Raw genomic sequence first — 24,098 nt, 5'->3', positions numbered from 1 at the left:
TTATCAATATTCCTTGTTTTGTTTTTTTTTTTAATCAATTTGCGGAACTCACATTTACAAATTGAGAATTAGCACTCAAACTTCTTTGTCCGAAAATAGCCCAAAACCCATTCCAATGGTTCTTTGAACCTCCACCATATGAAACGATAATAATAACAAAAGCAGCAAACAAACCAAAAAAATAATATTTTGAAATTAATATTTAATGCTCACCTTATACCTTCTGCCTTTTCTTTTGCAAAACACAAAAAGTTCATGCACCTCTACGTGTGTTTCAAACATTTTGTCAAAGAGACAATAAAAAAGCCAAAGCACTTTTGCCAAAATAACAACAAATGACTCTCTAAGGTAATACGCTATACAACAAATATATTGCTGATTGTTATTTAAAAAACAAAATATTTAATAAATTTAATTAAAAAGAAAAATTAAATTTAATACATTAAATTTAAAATTAAGCAAAATGTGTTGTATTGTTATTGTTGGCTTTCCTCAATAGAGGGAAAATATTAACATAAATTCTCTTATTATTGCTGCGCTATAAAAACTCTGTTCCCTAGTGTTGCTGTTAACTTCCTCTCAATTTTTGCTCAGATTCATGTTTGTGTTTCTCTTTTATGGTGTCTCGGCAAATGTTAATCTGTTATCTGATAAATTACAATGTACTTTAATACGTTAGTTTGCTTCATAATTAATTTTTCGTGGCAAGTTATTACTAGTGAGTTAGCTATAAAGGCATTTTGTTTTTTTTTTTTCATGTTAAAACAAATTTTTATCATCTTCAGTAAAGTCATTAAACTATGGGATAGGCGACGCAAAAATCAACTGGCTACAATACGTCTACGACTACTGGTTGTACTTGCAAGTTTATCTCCATTTTTCCCCCTTTGTAATTTTTAGTGCAAACCCTCTCCCGACATTGGCCAGGCATAAATTATGAGCTTGCAAAACCTTGGCCCTTGAGATCTGGGGATTTTGGCTTTGCGATTTAATTCAGTAGCCTTTTTTAATTGTTTTTTTTTTTATTTTTTTTATTACTATTACGATGATGTTAAGATATTCACCTCCATCTATCTTCTTCCACTCCATTGTTGAGTACATTTCCACGCTAATTGTTAAATAATTAAACATGATCATGGTTACAAAATATAATTATAGTTTATATTTCATTGAATTTTACGTACTTTAGGCGTTGTACGTGGTTGCATTATTTTTTTATTATTGTATGGCTTTGCCAAAAAATTTATGACAAAGATATATTAATTATACATTAATATAATACCACATGGTGATAGTAAAATTAATTGTATTTTTTAAATAACTTAAATTAGTGTTATTTAATTCAAAAAAAAATTGTTCAATTTTCATTTCATATCGCTTCATTTGACTTATTTAATTATTATTAATTATTTAATACTTTCAATTGCATTTTATATGTATTTAATTTTTTTATTCTAATTTATTTTAATTAAATTAATTTGAATTTAATTGGAATATAATTTGAATTTCATGTGAATTTAATTTGATTTTAGTTTGAATTTAATTTGACTTCAGTTTAAATTTGTCATATCTACAATCACTGAGTATTTCATTACAATTTTGTCATATTTTTATGTCCATGAGTTATATACACGGTTGCCATTTTGTATCTATAGAAAATTTTGTCAAAATTTTATTTTTATACAAAATTTTCTCAAAACTTTACTTCTATAGAAAATATTCTTAAAAATTTAGTTTCTATAGAAGATCTTGTTAAAATGTTCTTTTTATAGAACATTTTGCCAAAATATTATTTCTATAGAAAATTTTGTTTCTATAATTTTATTCTATAGAAAATTTTATTCTATAGAAAATTGTATAACAATTTTATTCTATAGAAAATTTTCTCAAAATTTTATTTCTATAGATAAATTTTCTTAAAATCTTATTTCTATAGAAAATTTTGTCAAACTTTTATTTCTATAGAAACTTTCATTCAATTAAAAAAAAAATTAAAAATTTTTTCTCAAAATGATATTTCTATAGAAAATTATCTCAAAATGTTATTTCTATAGACAATTTTCTCAAAATGTTATTTCTATAGAAAAATTTCTCGAAATTTTATTTCTATAGAAAATTTTCTGAAAATCTTATTTCTGTAGTTATTTTGTCAAACTTTTATTTCTATAGAAAATTTTGTTAAAATTTTATTTCTATACAAAATTTTCTCAAAACTTTATTTCTATTAAAAATTTTGTTTCTATAGAAAATTTTCTTAAAAATTTTGTTTCTATAGAAAATTTTGTTAAAATGTTCTTTTTATAGAACATTTTGCCAAAATTTTATTTCTGTCGAAAATTTTGCCAAACTATTATTTCTATAGAAAATTTTGTAAAAATTTTATTTCTATAGAAAATTTTCTAACAATTTTATTCTATAGAAAATTTTCTCAAAATTTTATTTTTATAGATAAATTTTCTTAAAATCTTATTTCTATAGAAAATTTTGTCAAACTTTTATTTCTATAGAAACTTTCTTTCATTAAAAAAAATTAAAAATTTTTTCTCAAAATGTTATTTCTATAGAACATTTTTTCCAAATGTTATTTCTATAGACAATTTTCTCAAAATGTTATTTCTATAGAAAAAATTCTCGAAATTTTATTTCTATAGAAAATTTTCTAGTACTTTTATTTCTATAGAGAATTTTCTCAATATCTTATTTCTATAGTTGTTTTGTCAAACTTTTATTTCTATAAAATTTTGTTGAAATTTTATTTTTATACAATATTTTTTCAAAACTTTACTTCTATAGAATATTTTCTATAGAAAATTTTGTTAAAATGTTCTTTTTATAGAACATTTTACCTACATTTTATTTCTGTAGAAAATTTTGCCAAAATTTTATTTCTATAGAAAATTTTGTAAAAATTTTATTTCTATAGAAAATTTTCTAAAAATGTTATTCTATAGAAAATTTTCTCAAAATATTTTTTCTATAGAACATTTTGTCAAACGTTTATTCATGTAGAAAATTTCATTCAATTAAAAAAAAAAAATTAAAAAAGTGTTCTCAAAATTTTATTTCTATAGAAATTTTTCTTAAAATGTTATTTCTATAGACAATTTTCTTAACATTTTATTTCTACAGGAAATCTTCCCGATATTTTATTTTTATAGAAAATGTTGTCAGTCTTTTATTTCTATAGAAAATTTCATTCAATTAAAAAAAAATTCTCACATTTTTTTGTTAGAATTTTTTTTCAAAATGTTATTTCTATAGAAATTTTTCTCAGAATGTTATTCCTATAGAAAATTTTCTCAAAATTTTATACCTATAGAAAATTTTCTCAAAATTTTATTTCTATAGAAAATTTTCTCAAAATTTTATTTCTATAGAAAATTTTCTCAAAAATTTTGTTTCTATAGAAAATTTTGTTAAAATGTTCTTTTTATAGAACATTTTGCCAAAAATTTTATTTCTGTCGAAAATTTTGCCAAACTATTATTTCTATAGAAAATTTTCCAAACTATTATTTCTATAGAAAAATTTCTAACAATTTTATTCTATAGAAATTTTTTTCAAAATTTTATTTCTATAGATAAATTTTCTTAAAATCTTATTTCTATAGAAAATTTTGTCAAACTTTTATTTCTATAGAAAATTTTCTTAAAAATTTTGTTTCTATAGAAAATTTTCTTAAAAATTTGTTTCTATAGAAAATTTTGTTTCTATAATTTTATTCTATAGAAAATTGTCTAACAATTTTATTCTATAGAAAATTTTCTCAAAATTTTATTTCTATAGATAAATTTTCTTAAAATCTTATTTCTATAGAAAATTTTGTCAAACTTTTATTTCTATAGAAACTTTCTTTCAATTAAAAAAAAATTAATTTTTTCTCAAAATGTTATTTCTATAGATAATTTTTTCAAAATGTTATTTCTATAAAAAATTTCTCGAAATTTTATTTCTATAGAAAATTTTCTATTAATTTTATATCTATAGAAAATTTTCTCAAAATCTTATTTCTATAGTTATTTTGTCAAAATTTTATTTTTATACAAAATTTTTTTCAAAACTTTACTTCCATAGTAAATTTTCTTAAAGATGTTGTTTCTATAGAATATTTGGTTAAAATGTTATTTCTATTGAAAATGTTGTAAAAATTTTATTTCTATAGAAAATTTTCTAAAAATGTTATTCTATAGAAAATTTTCTCAAAATGTTATTTCTATAGAACATTTTGTCAAACGTTTATTCATATAGAAAATTTCATTCAATTAAAAAAAAATTAAAAAAGTGTTCTCAAAATTTTATTTCTATAGAAATTTTTCTTAAAATGTTATTTCTATAGACAATTTTCTTAAAATTTTATTTCTACAGGAAATCTTCCCGATATTTTATTTCTATAGAAAATTTTGTCAGTCTTTTATTTCTATAGAAAATTTCATTCAATTAAAAAAAAATTTCTCACAATTTTTTTTAGAATTTTTTTTTAAATGTTATTTCTGTAGAAATTTTCCTCAGAATGTTATTCCTATAGAAAATTTTCTCAAAATTTTATACCTATAGAAAATTTTCTCAAAATTTTATTTCTATAGAAAATTTTCTCAAAATTTTATTTCTATAGATATTTTGTCAAACTTTTATTTCTATAGAAAATCTCATTCAATTGAAAAAAATTAAAAAAATTTTTCTCAAAAAAAAATTTGTTTTTCTACCTAGAGAAAATTTTCTGGAAATTTGATTTCTTTAGAACATTTTGTCAAAAATTTATTTGTATAGAAATTTTTCTCAAAATTTTAGTCCTATAGAAAATTTTGTCTAAATTTTATTTTATAGAAAGTTTTCTCATTTTATTTTATTTCTACTTTTAAAAAATATTCTCAAAATCTTACTTCTATAGATATTTTGCCAAACTTTTATTTCTATAGAAAATCTCATTCAATTGAAAAAAATTAAAAAAATTGTTCTCCAAATTTTATTTCTATAGACAATTTTCTCAAAATTTTATTTCTATAGACAATTTTCTCAATATTTTATTTCTTTATAACATTTTGTCAAAAATTTATTTGTATAGAAATTTTTCTCAAAATTCTATTCCCATAGTAAATTTTCTCGAAATAGAAAATTTTCTCAAAAAAAAAAAATTATAGAAAATTTTCTCGAAATTTTGCTGCAAGTAGAGAATGCTGATGAGAAGTGTGGTAATTCCGAAACGTGCGTCTATCCAACCATATTGCAGTCTATAGGGCTTTGCCCAAATAAGTTTGACTAACATTATTTTCCTCTGTTCGTTAAGCTACACTTGTAGTTTAATCAATGCATGGTTTTAAGCTGAAATCAAAAACAACAATAATGATTGAAGAATAAACCAACAATAACAAAACGAAATTTTATTTCTGTAAAAAATTTTCTCAAAATTTTGTGTCTATAGAAAATTTTGTCAGTTTTATTTCTATGGAAAATTTTCTCAAAATTTTATTTTTATAGAAAATTTTGTCAAAAAAATTTTTTTCTATAGAAAATGTTGTCAAAATTTTATTTCTATAGAAAATTTTCTCAGATTTTTTTCTATAGACAATTTTGTCAAAATTGTAGTTCCATAAAAAATTTTCTTGAAATTTGATTTCTAGAGAAAATTTTGCCAAAATTTTATTTTCTATTATATGTTAGCCAATGTTAAGTTTTTTGCTTTGTTCCCTTCATAAACAATAATGGCTCACGTAACTTCAAAGCTAATATTGTTTCTCTTAATGAAATAAAAATGTCTTCTCTTCATCAATTCATCAATCTTGTATGATTTTTTTATTTATTTCTTTTTTTAGAATTTCATTAAAAAAATAGCATGATAATATTTTCATTTATTTCTTTTCGGAGGTTTTCTGGTTTATTGAACTTTTTGTTTATATTCAGTTTTATTGTGCTTGCTCTAAAACCGGGTACTTGGTGTATCCTCACTTCCCTCTTATAGAGTAATAAATAGAGACTATAAAAGGTTGTTATTCTCCTTTTGAGCTTTCTCTCACTCTCTGTTGCAAATGGTGATTTCTCTATGGCGTCGGGTCATGGTCATTTAAAGTTTAATGCTCTCTGTTTATGTTGTCCTATACACTTTTTTGTTGGCAAGTAACGCCAATACATTAGAACATTTTCAGAGACAGTGAGATTGTTTTTTTTTTATTTTCATTGTTGTTATAATATTTTATTCTTTTGCTCTCTGCTTTGAGATAAACAAATAGAAATTGCAAATATCTACGAAAGAAACTGTCGTGCCTTATCAGTTTTTGCAGTGGGAAGGGTAAGTAGTAGTATGCACGCTATGACGTTAAATAGCAGTCACATCTATAATTAATACCAAACAAAGAGGGTTCACATTATACAGATATGTAGTATATATTTCAATATGAATGATAACAAATATATAAATTATGAAAGTTAAATTGGAACGATATTTTTACGATGACATTTATTTCCATGCATACAGTACCCTGCCACAGTTTTCCCTTGCTCACCATTTGCCCAATGTGAACCCACCTTTATATCTCATTGTCAGTTGCAATGCTCTTCTCTGAATTGTATTTTGATATCAGTGAGAGTGGAAGTGAATTTGTGAGATATGCAAATATTTTGTTTTTGTATCTTTTTAGATTTTCAAGTTCATTGTCGTGCTTTAACCTCATTCAGGGTCATACAAAATGAATTGTTTTGTTTATGTTTAATTGAAATTAATTCAATTTTCTCTTTACGATTTAGATTTTTTAGAGGATGTGTTTTGCATGCTGTTTTTCGTAATATTGCGCGTTAAAGATTTCTTTTAGGAGAACAAAAAAAATAATAATAATAACAGGAGGATTTTAATGAGAGGGTGTCATTGGTGGAAGAGATGAAAGCTTTCAATGACTTGTCAATTTTTTTTTATTTTTACGTCTTTGAGAACATCTGTTCCATTTCGATTTATTTATTATAAGCAATGGATGATAAGGTTATGTGTGATAAGATGGAAAATGTTCATAAGATCTGTCAATTACGGAACTTAATGAATTTTGTAGATGTATACTGGAGATCAGAGTTGCAATCTTATAGATGACAAACATTTTTCAAAGCATGTTGAGTCTGGACATATAAAAAGCGTCTGTCGGCAAGAGACGTTTCTTTTAGCATATAACGTCTACGAATAAACGCTGAGCTATGCAATGAAGGAATTCACCAATTAGGTGAATTCAGCATTAGCTTTTACAAATAGATTTCGTTTTATTGCATTGCTGCAGTAAAAAAAACGGAATAAATATCAGATTAAGGCATTTGGGGTTATATGAAGAGATAATGCACAGTGGGATTAAAGATAATTCGATTTAAAGTGGAATAATTCCTATGTTTTCTCTATTAAGAGTTAGCAAAAAGGACCCAAATTGAGTTATCTATCTAAAGACTGTGGAAAAGTTCATTCGCCCGAACGGAAACATGTACAGTCAGCACAGTTGTTAGACACAGATTTTGCTGAACATTTCTCTCCAACAAGGGGTAGTTCAATTTTTTGAAGAGAAATGCAGTTCAAAATCCATTTATATATAAAATTGAACTACCTCTTAGTTGGAGAGAAATTTTGAAAACAATTTCTATAGAAATAAAATTTTCAGAAATTTTTTTGTAGAAATAAAACTTTGACAAAATTTCGTTATTAGAAATAAAATTATAATTAGAAATAAAATTTTTACAAAATTTTCTATAAGAATAACATTTTGAGAAAATTCTTTATGGGAATGAAATATTTAGAAAATTTTCTATAGAAATAAAATGTTGATAATATTTTCTAAGGAAATAAAATGTTGACAAAATTTTCTATGGAAATTAAATTTTGTGAAAAGTTTCTATAGAAAATTATGAACATGATGAAATGACAACATTTTCTATAGAGATACAATTTTGACAAAATTTTCTGTAGTAATCAAATGTTGACAAAATTTGCTATAGAAGTAAAATGTTGACAAAATTATTTATATAAATAAAATTTTGACAAAGTTTTCTATAGAAATAAAATTTTAACACAATAGGATGGGGGTATATATGTTTTATAGAAATAAAATTTTGACAAAATGTTCTCTAGAAACTAAATTTTGACAAAATTGTCTATAGAAATAAAATCTGGAAAAAATTTGATATAGAAATAAAATTTTGACAAAATTTTCTATAAGACTAAAATTTTTACAAAATTTTCTATAGAAATAAAATGTTGACAAAATTTTCTGTAGAAATAAAATTTTGACAAAATAGAATAGAAATAGAGTTTTGACAAAATTTGCTATACAAATAAAATTTTGACAAAATTTTCTATAAAAATAAAAATTTGAGAAATTTTTTTATAGAAATAAAATTTTGAGAAAATTTTCAATAGAAATAAAATATTGAGAAAATTTTCTATAGAATTAAAATTTTGACCAAATAAAATTTTGACAAATTTTTTTATAGAAATGAAATTTTTAAAACAATTTTTATGGAAATAAAATTTTGACAAAATGTTCTCTAGAAACTAAATTTTGACAAAATTGTCTATAGAAATAAAATTTTGACAAAATTTTCTATAAGAATAAAATTTTGACAAAATTTTGCTATAAGAATAAAATTTTGATAAAATTTTCTATAGAAATAAAATGTTGACAAAATTTTCTGTAGAAATAAAATTTTGACAAAATAGAATAGAAATAGAGTTTTGACAAAATTTGCTATACAAATAAAATTTTGACAAAATTTTCTATAAAAATAAAAATTTGAGAAAATTTTTTATAGAAATAAAATTTTGAGAAAATTTTCAATAGAAATAAAATATTGAGAAAATTTTCTATAGAATTAAAATTTTGACCAAATTTTCTATAGAAATAAAATGTTGACAAATTTTTTTATAGAAATGAAATTTTGAAAAAAAAAATTTTATGGAAATTAAATTTTGAGAAAATTTTCTATAGACATAAAATTTTAAGAAAATTTTCTATAGAAATGAAGGTTTTAGAAAACTTTTTATTGATATGAAGTTTTGAGAAAATTTTCAAAAGAAAGAAAATATTACGAAAATTTTCTATGGAAATAAAAATTGTGATCAAATTTGGGGTAGTTCAATTTTTTAAAGAGAAATGTAGTTCAAAATCCATTTATATATAAAATTGAACTACCTCTTAGTTGGAGAGAAAATTTGAGAACATTTTCTATAGAAATAACATTTTCAGAAATTTTTTTGTAGAAATAAAACTTTGACAAAATATCTTTAGAAATAAAATTTTTACAAAATTTTCTATAAGAATAAAATTTTGAGAAAATTTTCTATGTTATAAAATTTTGAGAAAATTCTTTATGGGAATGAAATATTTAGAAAATTTTCTATAGAAATAAAATGTTGATAATATTTTCTATAGAAATAAAATTTTGACAAAATTTTATTTAGAAATGAAATTTTGAGAAAAGTTTCTATAAAAAATGATGAACATATATAGAAATAAAATCTGGAAAAAATTTGATATAGAAATAAAATTTTGACAAAATTTTCTATAAGACTAAAATTTTTACAAAATTTTCTATAGAAATAAAATGTTGACAAAATTTTCTGTAGAAATAAAATTTTGACAAAATAGAATAGAAATAGAGTTTTGACAAAATTTGCTATACAAATAAAATTTTGACAAAATTTTCTATAAAAATAAAAATTTGAGAAATTTTTTTATAGAAATAAAATTTTGAGAAAATTTTCAATAGAAATAAAATATTGAGAAAATTTTCTATAGAATTAAAATTTTGACCAAATAAAATTTTGACAAATTTTTTTATAGAAATGAAATTTTTAAAACAATTTTTATGGAAATAAAATTTTGACAAAATGTTCTCTAGAAACTAAATTTTGACAAAATTGTCTATAGAAATAAAATTTTGACAAAATTTTCTATAAGAATAAAATTTTGACAAAATTTTGCTATAAGAATAAAATTTTGATAAAATTTTCTATAGAAATAAAATGTTGACAAAATTTTCTGTAGAAATAAAATTTTGACAAAATAGAATAGAAATAGAGTTTTGACAAAATTTGCTATACAAATAAAATTTTGACAAAATTTTCTATAAAAATAAAAATTTGAGAAAATTTTTTATAGAAATAAAATTTTGAGAAAATTTTCAATAGAAATAAAATATTGAGAAAATTTTCTATAGAATTAAAATTTTGACCAAATTTTCTATAGAAATAAAATGTTGACAAATTTTTTTATAGAAATGAAATTTTGAAAAAAAAAATTTTATGGAAATTAAATTTTGAGAAAATTTTCTATAGACATAAAATTTTAAGAAAATTTTCTATAGAAATGAAGGTTTTAGAAAACTTTTTATTGATATGAAGTTTTGAGAAAATTTTCAAAAGAAAGAAAATATTACGAAAATTTTCTATGGAAATAAAAATTGTGATCAAATTTGGGGTAGTTCAATTTTTTAAAGAGAAATGTAGTTCAAAATCCATTTATATATAAAATTGAACTACCTCTTAGTTGGAGAGAAAATTTGAGAACATTTTCTATAGAAATAACATTTTCAGAAATTTTTTTGTAGAAATAAAACTTTGACAAAATATCTTTAGAAATAAAATTTTTACAAAATTTTCTATAAGAATAAAATTTTGAGAAAATTTTCTATGTTATAAAATTTTGAGAAAATTCTTTATGGGAATGAAATATTTAGAAAATTTTCTATAGAAATAAAATGTTGATAATATTTTCTATAGAAATAAAATTTTGACAAAATTTTATTTAGAAATGAAATTTTGAGAAAAGTTTCTATAAAAAATGATGAACATAATAAAATGACAACATTTTCTATAGAGATACAATTTTGACAAAATTATTTATATAAATAAAATTTTTACAAAGTTTTCTACAGAAATAAAATTTTCACAAATTTTTTATAGCAATAAAATTTTGACAAAATTTTCTATAGAAATAAGATTTTGACAAAATTTTCTATAGAAAGAAAATTTTAACAAAATTTTCTATAGAAAGAAAATTTTAACAAAATTTTCTATAGAAAGAAAATTTTGACAAAATGTTCTCTAGAAACAAAATTTGGAAAAAATTTGCTATAGAAATAAAATTTGGAAAACATTTGCTATAGAAATAAAAGTTTGACAAAATTTTCTATAAGAATAAAATTTTGACAAAATTTTCTATAAGAATAACATTTTGACAAAATTTTCTATAGAAATAAAATGTTGACAAAATTTTCTATAGAAATAAAATTTTGACAACATTGTCTATAGAAATAAAATTTTGACAAAATTTTCTATAGAAATAGAGTTTTGACAAAATTTGCTGCTATAGAAATCAAATTTTGGCAAAATTTTCCATTAAAATAAAAATTTGAGAACATTTTTTATAGAAATAAAATTTGGAGAAAATTTTCTACAGAAATAACATTTTTCTATGCAAAAATTTTCTATAGAAATAAAATTTTGACAAAATTTTCTATAGAAATAAGATTTTGAGAGAATTTTATATAGAAATAAGATTTTGCCAAAATTTTCTATAGAAATAAAATTTTGACATAATTTTCTATACAAATAAAAATTCAACAAAAATTTTCTATAGGCATAAAATTTTGAAAAAATCTTATATAGAAATAAGATTTTGACAAAATTTTTTATAGATATAAAATTTTGACAAAATTTTCTATAGAAATAAGATTTTCAGAAAATTTTCAATAGACATAAAATATAGAGAAAATTTTTATAGAATTAAAATTTTGACCAAATTTTCTATAGAATTGAAATTTTGACCAAATTTTCTATAGAAATGAAATTTTTAAAACAATTTTTATGGAAATTAAATTTTGAGAAAATTTTCTATAGACATAAAATTTTAAGAAAATTTTCTATAGAAATGAAAGTTTCAGAAAATTTTTTTATTGATATGAAGTTTTGAGAAAATTTTCAAAAGAAAGAAAAAATTACGAAAATTTTCTATGGAAATAAAAATTGTTATAAAATTTGCTATGGAAATAAAAATTGTGATCAAATTTTCTACGGAAATTAAAATTGTGATCAAATTTTCTATGGAAATAAAATTTTGACCAAATTTTCTATAGAAATAGAATTTTGACAAAATGTTCTGCATATATAAAATGTTGAGAAAATTTTTTATAGAAATGAAATTTTGAAAAAAATTCTATGGAAATTAAATTTTGAAAAAATTTTTGATAGACATGAGAAAATTTTTTATAGATATGAAGTTTTGAGAAAATTTTCTATAAAAATGAAATTTTGAGAATTTTTTCAAAAGAAATAAAATATAACGAAAATTTTCTATGGAGAGTAAAATTGTGATCAAATTTTCGATAGAAAAAAATTTTGAGAAATTTTCAATAGAAATAAAATTTTGAGAAAATTTTCTATATAAATAAAATTTTGATAAAATTATCTATAGAAATTAAATTATATATATATATAAAAATTTGACACATTTACAATTCAAGGATATTTATATACCCAAAAAAAAACTATCGCATTCATTCATTCGAAGAAACAACCATTTTTTGTTTTCATACTAACCACAAAGAGTTGATCAAAAACTTCAAAATATGTTTATTTTAAATTTGTTGGAGTGTGGTACAATTTTCTTCAAATTTTGTTAGATTATTTTTGGCACGAGTGGCAACCGTGACAGTCAGGTTATAGCGTTTTCTTCTCAGTGACTCAATTGATCGAGTTCTTTAATCTTATTTGTCCATATACCTCGAATAATAATTAATTATAAATTAAATCATGCATTTGGACGTTGATCGCTGGTTTCGGTATCAGGCTAATATGAAAAGAATTAAGTTGAATTTTAAAATTTAATTTTATTTAATTTGACTTAAGTTTTTTTTTAACTCAATAATTTAGTTTCATATATATAACTCCATCGAAAGTGAGCTCTTAAATTTCGCCACTTTTTATATATCAATTTTAGTCTGCATACATAACTGAATTGACCAAAATTTTAAATGTTTAATATAGACACCAAAGCACGTGCCGGGTTAGATTTCTGCTTTACTTAATTGGCGCCCAACAGAAGTAAGCAGAAGTAAAATACAAGCTTTTAAATATTGTCACGTTTTAACAAATGTCATAGGGCCAATGCTCATTTATTTCTATACCTTTTCGGTTATTGACCCCATAGGTGTATAATATTGAAATATTGGCAATATTTTGCTAAATGGTGTATACGTGAAAGCCCACACGTTTCTTTTAATTGTAATAAAACGGGTAAAGTAATGTAAAATCCGAATTCAGCTAAACTATGGACCTGAACTCAGAGAGAACTAGACTCAGAGACAATACCATGCTGCTTTCAATTTTTGGGAATTCTCCACTGACATGGCATAAAATCTCTTGGTAAGCACCTTCACTCAACTACTTACCCAGTTTTTGCTGGGTGGACTCGTTAGTATTTCGTGTAATAATACCATTTTACTGCCAGTTAAAATTTTGAACGTACTACGAATTCGTTCTGCGCTGAGACTTCAGTTGGACCAAGAGATTGTCCACTGAGATCTTCGGGTTTACATTTCTGCTCTAATATTATTAGCCCTAAAGTATCACTACCGAGATCTTCGGGCCCAGTATTACACTGCTGAGACCTTGAGGCCTACAGCTCCACTATTGAAACCTATGGCCATATAGTTCTTCCAACTTCCAACCTATGACCCTATAGTTCTGCCACTAAGATTACTAGGCCTACAGTTCCACTACTGAGATCTTCGAGTCCACTATTACACTCTTGGTAAGCACCTTAACTCAACTACTTCCCCAGTTTTTGCTGGGTGGACTCGGTAGTATTACGTGTAATAATACCATTTTACAGCCAGTTAAAATTTTGAACGTACTACGAATTCCTTCTGCACTGAGACTTCAGTCGGACCAACAGTTTGTCCACTGAGTTCTTCGGATTTACAGTTCTGCACTAATATTATTAGCCCTAAAGTATCACTACCGAGATCTTCGGCTCCATTAATACACTGCTGAGACCTTGGGGCCTACAGCTCCACTATTGAAACCTATGGCCCTATAGTTCTTCCAACATCCAACTTACGACCCTATAGTTCTGCCACTAAGATTACTAGGCCTACAGTTCCACTACTGAGATCTTCGGGTCCACTATTACACTGCTGAGACGTTGGGGCCTACAGCAACCTCCGGCTCTATAGTTTTTCCACCACCAAGACAGCCCCTCAACTGAAGCCTTCAGTTCTACAGTTCTGCCATGGAGACATTCGTGACTACAACCAATACATTCTAGCCAACAGCTTCACCATTTATACCTTCGGGGGCCAATAGTTCCATCTATAAAATCTAAGGGATTACATTTACCATCGTAAGATCTTCGCCATTACATTTAACAGGTTGGCTGATAAGTCCACGGTCTGACACATAAATCGCGTCGCTAGTATTAAATGCATATTGTTTTTATATAGTACCAACCTTCAGATGATTCGTGTCAAAATTTGACGTCTGTAAGTCAATTAATTTGTGAGATAGGGCGTCTTTTGTGAAGCAACTTTTGTTATTGTGAAAAAAAATGGAAAAAGGAAATTCGTGTTTTGATAAAATACTGTTTTCTGAAGGGAAAAAATACGGTGGAAGCAAAAACTTGGCTTGATAATGAGTTTCCGAACTCTGCCCCAGGGAAATCAACAATAATTGATTGGTATGCAAAATTCAAGCGTGGTGAAATGAGCACGGAGGACGGTGAACGCAGTAGACGCCCGAAAGAGGTGGTTACCGACGAAAACATCAAAAAAATTCACAAAATGATTTTGAATGACCGTAAAATGAAGTTGATCGAGATAGCAGAGGCCTTAAAGATATCAAAGGAACGTGTTGGTCATATCTTTCATCAATATTTGGATATGCGGAAGCTCTGTGCAAAATGGGTGCCGCGCGAGCTCACATTTGACCAAAAACACCAACGTGTTGATGATTCTGAGCGGTGTTTGCAGCTGTTAACTCGTAATACACCCTAGTTTTTCCGTCGATATGTGACAATGAACGAAACATGGCTCCATCACTACACTCCTGAGTCCAATCGACAGTCGGCTGAGTGGACAGCGACAGGTGAACCGTCTCCGAAGCGTGGAAAGACTCAAAAGTCCGCTGGCAAAGTAATGGCCTCTGTTTTTTGGGATGCGCATGGAATAATTTTTATCGATTATCTTGAGAAGGGAAAAACCATCAACAGTGACTATTATATGGCGTTATTGGAGCGTTTGAAGATCGAAATCGCCGCAAAACGGCCCCATAAGAAGAAGAAAGTGTTGTTCCAACAAGATAACGCAGCGTGCCACAAGTCATTGAGAACGATGGCAAAAATTCATGAATTGGGCTTCGAATTGCTTCCCCACCCACCGTATTCTCCAGATCTGGCCCCCAGCGACTTTTTCTTGTTCTCAGACTTCAAAAGGATGCTCGCAGGGAAAAAATTTGGCTGCAATGAAGAGGTAATCGCCGAAACTGAGGCCTGTTTTGAGGCAAAACCGAAGGAGTACCACCAAAATGGTATCAAAAAATTTGGAAGGTCGTTATAATCGTTGTATCGCTCTTGAAGGGAACTATGTTGAATAATAAAAACGAATTTTGACAAAAAAAAAATGTGTTTTTCTTTGTTAGACCGGGGACTTATCAGCCAACCTGTTACCCTCCTAAGACCTGCTTTAAAGTAATAGCTGTGGCACTCTAAGTTTTTCGCTGAGGCTATAACTGGCCGGATGTGGATTGGGTTCCACAATTATAGTTGAAGGAGAATTTATAAATATGATAAGGGACGGACATTCTACAGTCAAGTATCTACGAAATATTCTGTATTTTCAGGTTGGTGATCCTTTGGTCTCCCTCCTACAATATGGGAATGAAGTGGTCATCCTAACGAGATGTCATTGGGCCTATAATCGTATGTGAAGCAACTCCCAAAAACCTACACATTTCTCCTTGTCACTTCGAGTTTTTGTCCAACCATTGGCCAACAGGCCCCTCCCCAACGAGTTCTTCGGCCCTTCATTTCCAACCCTAAGATTTCAGGCCTAAATGTCCCTAGTTATTGAAATTGTTGCATATTACACAAGTAGATTGTAAACTAGTTCCCATTGAGTTCCGGAGACCACTGAAGATCATGAGGAAACCACGTGACATAAATCGGTTATTGTAAGATGAAGAGCCTTCTGCGTCCGAATGCTAAGAAGTAAAAATTGTTTTTTTTTTTTTTTTTTTTTTTAACTTAAGAATATTTAAAATTTATCTGATCCATTACGTTGATGAAGAACAAGTGGACAAAGTTGGGGTGGCCTTCCCAGTTTAGATTATTATTCCTGTAGTTTTACTACCGAGATCTCCAGACCCTCCATTGCTCTGGTGTGAACTTCGGGCCAACAATTCCACCATTGCAAGCTTTGGTCCGGCAGTTCTGCTCCCATGAAGGCCTTCGCTCCCCAGCTAAGGCCTTCAGTACTACAGATCTGCCACGAAGAATTTCTCGTCTACAGTTCCATAGCTAAGACATTCGGACCTACAGTTCCCCCCTTAATATCTTCGGTCCTACAGTCCTATCAATAAGATCTAAGAGATTACAGTTTCCCTCCTAAGATCTTCGCTTCTGTTGTTGAGTCAATGAGACTTTCGAGCCTCTAGTCCAACCACTAGAACTTTCGAGCCAACGGGTTTCTACCCACCGAGTTCTTCGACCCTACATTTCCAACCCCGGAAATCTTCAGGCCTTCATGACTCCAGTAGGTGAAATTGCCAAGTGGATTGTAAATTAGTTCCCATCAATAAAACCATCTTTATTCATAATTCACTCGAGAGAGATAAAAACATGTGTTGCAGTTCTGAAAGCTATGGTGAGTTCTGGAGACAACTGAAGATCATGATCAAATCACGTTAGGTATAGTGGCAGCGCGATATTTCAGGCTCACTTAGACTATTCAGTCCATTGTGGTGAACTTCTCTTACCATTGAGTGCTGCCCGGTGAAACCACTTAGAGAAGCTTTGAAACACTCAGAAATGTCACCAGCATTACTGAGAGGGGATATTCCATCGCTGAAAAACGTTTTGGTGTTCGGTCGAAAATGGGGTTGAACTCACGAGCATATGAATGCAAGGCGGGCATGCTAACCATTGCACCATAGGTTAGGTTAGGCCCGATGTATCAGGCTCACTTAGACTATTCAGTCCATTGTGATACCACATTGGTGAATTTCTCTCTTATCACTGAGTGCTGCCCGATTCCATGTTAAGCTCAATGACAAGGGACCTCATATTTATAGCCGAGTCCATAGTGACTTTTTTCCCTGCCTTCGCGCCTGTAGTTAAACCATAGAGACCTTCCAACCTCTGTACCAACCACTGAAACTTTCGGGCGAATCGCCATCACCACAGCGACGCTTTTTCCGGCCCTACATTTCCGAAACAGAGATCTTCGTGGCGGAATGTCCTCAGTTAGTGCAACTGCCAAATGTTATACAAGTAGATTGTAAATTAGTTCCCACTGAGAAAGATAAACACATGGGATCTGGTTCTGAAAGCTATGGTGAGTTCGGCCCCCTTCCAAGTCGACATCTAAATATTCCACCTTCTCCTAAAATATTCAGCAATTTAATATAGTCTGAGTATATCGTTAACAGTCGAATAAGAAATCGAAAGCGAGATTATAACAATCTTACCAACAGAAACGTTTTGGAATTGAAACATAAGAAATAAATGTTAACACTAATTTGAGATGCCCCCCAAAACATTTCTAAATCTTGGAATTATTGTTATTATCACATTAAATATTGTACTCACTTTTCTTATTCTGATGATCTCTCGTTTTGATATCCTTTTTAACCAATTTAACACAAGTGGAAGTGGATGTGGATGTGACTGCTTTGGTTGCTGCCAATGCTGCTGCTGATGATGACGCATCGGTCGTTACTGCTGCTGCTACTGTCGCTACAGCTACTAAAGTCGTTGATGTTTTCATAGACGATTTCGAATCGGAACGTTTCATTTTCGAATGTTTCGTCAACTGTTTATTTAAAACTTTATCGAATTTTTCAGATTTCTTTTGTGAATTACCAGTGGCAACTTTTGTTGCTAATGCTGGTGATGGTTTGGTTTGCTTATTATTATCGTTGTGTTCCCCATTTGAAGGTGCATTGGAAGAAGAATCTCCCTTTTTGATGACTTCCCCAGATCCAGGGGGATCATTGCAAGTTTTATTATTAATTGCTGTGGACTTTTGATTGGGTGAATATCCTTGACCAGATTTCATTAGAGAAGGCCATATGCCATTGTTTGAGGAATTAGAATTCATTGTTGGGCCACCTCCTACGGGTATAGGAGGTCTGGGATTCATCATTGAGGGATTAAAGAAATGTCTTGGGCCCTGATGATAATAGGAAAATCCTGAACGTTGAGGTGGTGATTGTGGGTGGAAAAAACGCTGCTGATGGTGGTGGTGATAGTTGGCCATTTGACGCATATGATACATGGCCTGTGAAGCATTAGGCGATCCATGATGCTGAAGCTGGTGAGGATTGTGATGATGATGCTGAGGCGAAAGAGGTGGAGAATTTCCCATAAAATGACCTCCGTTCGTTGGTATCATCATGTTGGCATTGGTATTGGTATTTGGTCCGGTAGCTGTTGATGGATTAACAAACATAATATTGTTCAAATTCATATTTTTGGGGTGTTTCAATTCAACTATGTTTCACCAGATTTCGTTAGAGGATTTTTCGCCTAGTATCGAGGCTTTAGTGAATTGAATATTTAGTATTTGGTTTTTAGCTCACCCTAGAATTTATAAATGATTTCAATTCCACTATGTTTCACCAGATTCCGTTAGAGGATTTTTCGTCTAGTATCGAGGCTTTAGTGAATTGAATATTTAGTATTTGGTTTTTAGCTCACCCTGGAATTTATAAATGATTTCAATTCAACTTTGTTCCTATGGTTTTTAACCGTTTTAATTTCTTTGGGCCAATATACCGTTATTACTCTTCTACTCTGACTGTACGGAGAGATGACTGGATGTCTAACTGACCTATTGCTAGTTTGTCGTCTTCGTCGTCTTTACTCCTCCTCCACTTCTTCCTTCTCTTCACAAGTCTATGCTACTTGTGAGTATGTGTAGGCTATGTGTAATCAATCCACAAGTTGGAAATTATTAAATCAATGGCACGTACCACAACTGAGCGTGCTATTGGCTTAAATGAGAATTGCAATAAGAGCCAATTGTTGTTGGTGGATAGGTGAGTAGTTTGTTGCTTGCTATGAATTTGACGACAATGAGGTTGGAGCAATGGTGATGGAGTTCGGTTGGTGGTATAGGACTGCAACGTCAATGAAGGAGGTGGGGGTCTGGGTTGTTCGAGATTTTGCTTCTCTTTCGCCGTTAATATTTGCGGTTGTTCTGTTTGTCGATGTTGTTGTTGTTGTTGTGGATCAATAACTACAAAATGAAAATGTTTTGGTTGTTGTTGCTGTTGTAGTTGCCCTGTGCACATATTATGAAGCGTTTTGCGATTTTCTCAACGAATCCACCCGATAAAAAACAAAACAAAGATTAGGGAAGTTTTTTTTTCTTGGAGAAAAAAAATTGATATATTAAAAACTCTGGTAACTCTGTTTGTTGCTTGGCTCTCTCTCTTACCTCTTTGCCCAATCTCTATTTGTTAGACTCTCTCTAAAGAGTAAAGCATATATACCGTTATGTCTCCAATGTCGTTCTCTAACACTGCTGTGGTTGTTGGATCTGTCAGATGATTGTTGTTGTTTTTGTAGATAGGGTTGCCAACTAAAATAATTCGGATTCTGCATTCGTTGTATTCACCCAAATCAATGTTGGTTTGTTTGTTTATTAAATTTTCATAATATGTTTATGTATATTTCGTTTAGAAAAATTTTCTTGATTTTCACTGTTTTTTTGTTTTGTGATTACTTTTCGCAATTAATTCCCGATTAGGTTCTTGCAATTTTGTGGTTCTTTGTTCAATTGAGGAAATTATTATTCTTGTTGTTGTTTTTGTTATTCTGTAAAAAGAAAAATAAAGTTGTTGTTGTTGCTCTGTTGGGTCTGAAATGAATTTGGCCTGGTTGGCTGGCTCATTCATTGGCTAAGTGGTTGGCGTGTGCTCTGAATTGTTCTTTGTTTTGTGATGGGGAATGGCATCGGTGACGTAAAAGTTTATTTTTACAAATTTACAGAAAAGAAAAACTAAATTTTGAGAAATTATGGTGTTTTTGTTTGTTTGGCACAATGCTTTTTTTTCCTTAAATTTACACATTAATTCACTTCCTCTTCTTTATTTGAAAAATCATATTGCATTTTAGGAGAAAAAAAATAATACTAAACTAACATACAAAGAGGCAAATGGACAGACAACATTAATGATCTGCATGGAAATTGGCAAATTGCAGTGAAACCTCCGAATGGTACAGACCCAGGGTCCCCCAAATTTTGTCCACATTTGTGTTAGCAATCGTCCCCAGGCAACTGTCCACATTTGGGAGGTTTCCGGTTTTCAGAGTGTCCGAGAGAGGTTTCACAGTAATTACAAGTAATGTTTTGTTTTGAAATTCAGGAAGAGCTACATATACAAATAATGTTTACTGGCTAATAATCAGATTTTTCTTCTAGGTGAGGGCAGAAAAACATACTCAACAAAAGTCCATTTAAAACCAAAGATTTTGACATTCGCTTAAGGGTTTTTCGTATTGATTCCAAGCCAAAGATACGGCTTAAAATATAGAAAATTTGGGGAACCTATCTAGGCGCCAAAATACGAAAATTAGGATACGGATCTCTTTGAAAATCACTTCCTGAAATTCACAGTTCGCGTGAGTAATCCGGTTTACCTCCAACTGAAAATTGTCTTTGCATACACTTTCAGACGATACACATTTGCACTCGTAAAGACTATTGCACCACGGGAGTCACCGTGGTGCAAAGGTTAGCATGCCCGCCTTGCATACACAAGGTCGTGGGTTCCATTCCTGCTTCGACCGAATTTTTTCAGCGGTGGATTATCCCACCTCAGTAATGCTGGTGACATTTCTGAGAGTTTTAACGCTTTACTAAGTGGTTTCACTGCAATGTGGAACGCCGTTCAGACTCGGCTATAAAAAAGATGTCCCTTGTCATTGAGCTTAACATGGAATCGAGCAGTACTCAGTGATAAGAGAGAAGTTCACCAATGTGGTATCACTGAATAGTCTAAGTGAGCCTGATACCTCGGGTAGCCACCTAACCTATGATATGAGATAGGAAACAAACCCAAAAATAAAACCTCGGATGCTTAAACTCGGTTAGTTGTCTACGACAACATTTATGATCTTAATAGGAATTGTTATTAAAACTTGCGAAACAAATTGGACCAAAAATTAAGAATTGATAAAAAAGTGGCACAAAATGAGAAAAAGATGGCAACAAATTTTAAAAAGTATGGCATTTGGTGGTACAACAAAAATGTCATTACGGCCCAGAGTGTAACCGGGATTGGAAGAACCGCCACCACAAAGAGAGGCAGTTGGTGGGCTTTAATTGGGCCTGACTCTAATCGTGGAACACTCGATATGTGAGAGCGTAATAAGGCTAAACCTTAGACAGGCAACTGAACTGGAGCTACAGCCAGATGGACACTGTGCAGAAGAGTGGTGGGCTCTAAATGTGGCCTGAATTTAAAAGTAACGCACTGGATATATGAGAGCGTAATAAGGATAATCCTGAAGACCCCGTCAACCAAAGCCTTGGAAACGATACTGGACTTAAGACCTATAGAGGTTCAGACCATCCATGGAGTAGCCACCATGAGATTGAAGAGGAGGATGCCGTCACAATCCATGATCGTATACCTAGGGTGGCCATAGCTGCAGAGTGTGGCACAGTCTGATGTCCTGGGAGAATGGGACCCCAGAAGAGATACCAGAGAGAAATATCTGCTACCCCGATGAATCGAAGATTGGTGAGAGGACGAGAGACCTAGACACCTGGAGGACCCAGACACCTATTTCCAATTCCCATTACTAGACCACAGATCAGGTAAAATTATGTGCCATAACGAAACGTATTAAATGGCTCGGAATAATACGAGGCCAATGAAAGCAATAACATACAGAGGGATGTCAATGAAGGCAATAACAGACATGACGAACCATTAAAGGATAACGGTGTGGGGACTTTGGGTGCAATGGTGGATGCCGTCACAATCCATGATTGTACATAGAAGGTGGCTATAGCTGCCGAGTGTGACGCAGTCTGATGCCAGTAACATGGTCCTGGGTGAATGGGACCCCAGAGCAGATACCAGAGAGAAATATCTGCTACCCCGATGAATCGAAGACTGGAGAGAAGACGAGAGTGGGCGTATATGTGGAAGACCCAGACACCGATATTCTATTCCGATTACTGGACCACAGCACAATTCTGCAGGTAAAAGTTCGGAAATAACACGAGTACACAAACCGCGAAAATTTTCACAGATTGCCGCAGACCAATGAAGGCAAAAGCAGACTAGCAGCAATACAAGAGCGTGATCATTTGGAAACCGGGATATCGTAGGATCTGCATCATATGGGTGCCGAGGTAAGAGGAAACATAAAGGCCAAAGAACTGGCGACACATCCACTATGTGAACTTAGAGAACTCAAAGCCAATAAAGGCAACGTGGGCCGAGATGGCTAACCCGAATTGTGCTGTAATTATTTTCACTTTATCAGTGATCAACACGAGAAGATTTAGTGACGCTCTAATGTGTGTGACCATATGGTCACGCTAGTACAGCCCGGGTTAATGGGCACGGAAGGCACACAGAAAGCGATGTGGAGCAAGGAGAAAATGGCGACAGTCCGGAGGACCATGGGAATAATGACAGGGTACCTAGAATTGAGAGCATATTTGACCCGACTAAGAACACCAGAGGATGGTGCACGCAGCTAGTGTGTTGAGGATGATTAGACCTTGGAACACTACCATTTTCACTGTCCTGCCTTTACTAGGCAAAGAGTTAACAATATTGGTGAATATGTGATTCGGAACCTGGCCCAGCTTGGAATCAGTGAATGGATATAAATTAGGAAATTCGTTAGAGATACAGAATTCCTGGAATAAAAGAAGGCCACGTTGGAAATGAAGAAGCTAGAGTGCACAACAAACCGAATACTGGATTAGGAGTATGTCAGTCGATGTCAGCGAGACCTGAATCGTCTTTTCAACCCAATCTAACCTAAGGACAGATCTCCTTTTAAAGGATAAATTGGTTTTATTTTATTTATTCATATACGGTAATACAAATGCCTTATAAGACCAAAACAATACGGCTTTACAACAACACTCTTTGTCCTGACGAAAATAACCGTTTATTCGGTTCTAAGGTGTAAGTATATAATCGTTTATAAAACATCACCAGAAATGCTATGAAGGGCCCTTTTAAACGATCTATGAATCTAATCCGATATATTGGTTCTGGACATACGTAACGTATATAGCATTTTTTGGAACCGGGTTTTCTTACAAGATATCTTAAAACGCAAAAACTACTAACTGCTAACACTACTATGCCATCCGTCAAAGTTAAATATAGACTGATATCTCAACCAGAACCGGAGATATTAACCGGTTTATATTCATATCCGGTTTATAAAGAAAAATGAAAAAAAATAGCGAATGACGTTTTTCACATATAAATTCTTCTTCCAACCGAAAATATTAAACAATTTAAATCCATACTCGGTTAAAAATGTATCTTCCAGGGTACTTTTCGCATCGAAATTCTTCTTAGAACCGGAGATATTAACCGGTTAGATAATATAGCTTTATTCGGTTTAAAAAGAAACTTTACTATTTTTTTTTTTAAATTCGCGTTTTTTTATGTGATGGTAATTGGTTCACTACTACAAGGTTCCCAGAACCGGTTCTTTTTTATTCCACCCGAAAAACAACTTTCAAATACAAAAATTAATATAACAGTTTACCATGCAAATTTCCACTTTTCACGTATACAATTAAATTCATCAGCGCATATCTCCAGTTCTAGCAAAGATATCTGTCTGAATTTAACTATCATGTTGGCTACAATTTAC

The 24,098-nt window shown here is 29.8% G+C and overlaps 1 protein-coding gene across 4 annotated transcripts in view; it reads right to left on the bottom strand.

Annotated features, from left to right (window-relative positions):
• The window catches only part of prage (RNA exonuclease prage), a 236,648-nt gene that overhangs the window by 200,198 nt on the left and 12,352 nt on the right, over nt 1-24,098 (bottom strand). For 3 of the 4 annotated variants that reach the window (XM_075298515.1, XM_075298513.1, XM_075298512.1), the window contains exon 2: nt 17,820-20,051. In XM_075298515.1, the coding sequence (XP_075154630.1) occupies nt 17,820-18,699 (880 nt within the window). In that variant the 5' untranslated portion in view covers nt 18,700-20,051. The remainder of the gene's footprint in view (nt 1-17,819; nt 20,052-24,098) is intronic. The other variant, XM_075298514.1, reaches the window with a different exon arrangement.

The sequence above is a fragment of the Haematobia irritans genome, chromosome 3, assembly GCF_050003625.1.
Source record: "Haematobia irritans isolate KBUSLIRL chromosome 3, ASM5000362v1, whole genome shotgun sequence".
NCBI classification, from domain to species: domain Eukaryota; kingdom Metazoa; phylum Arthropoda; class Insecta; order Diptera; family Muscidae; genus Haematobia; species Haematobia irritans.
The sequence above is the reverse complement of the archived record's forward strand: the minus strand, read 5'-3'. Positions and strand labels throughout refer to the sequence as shown.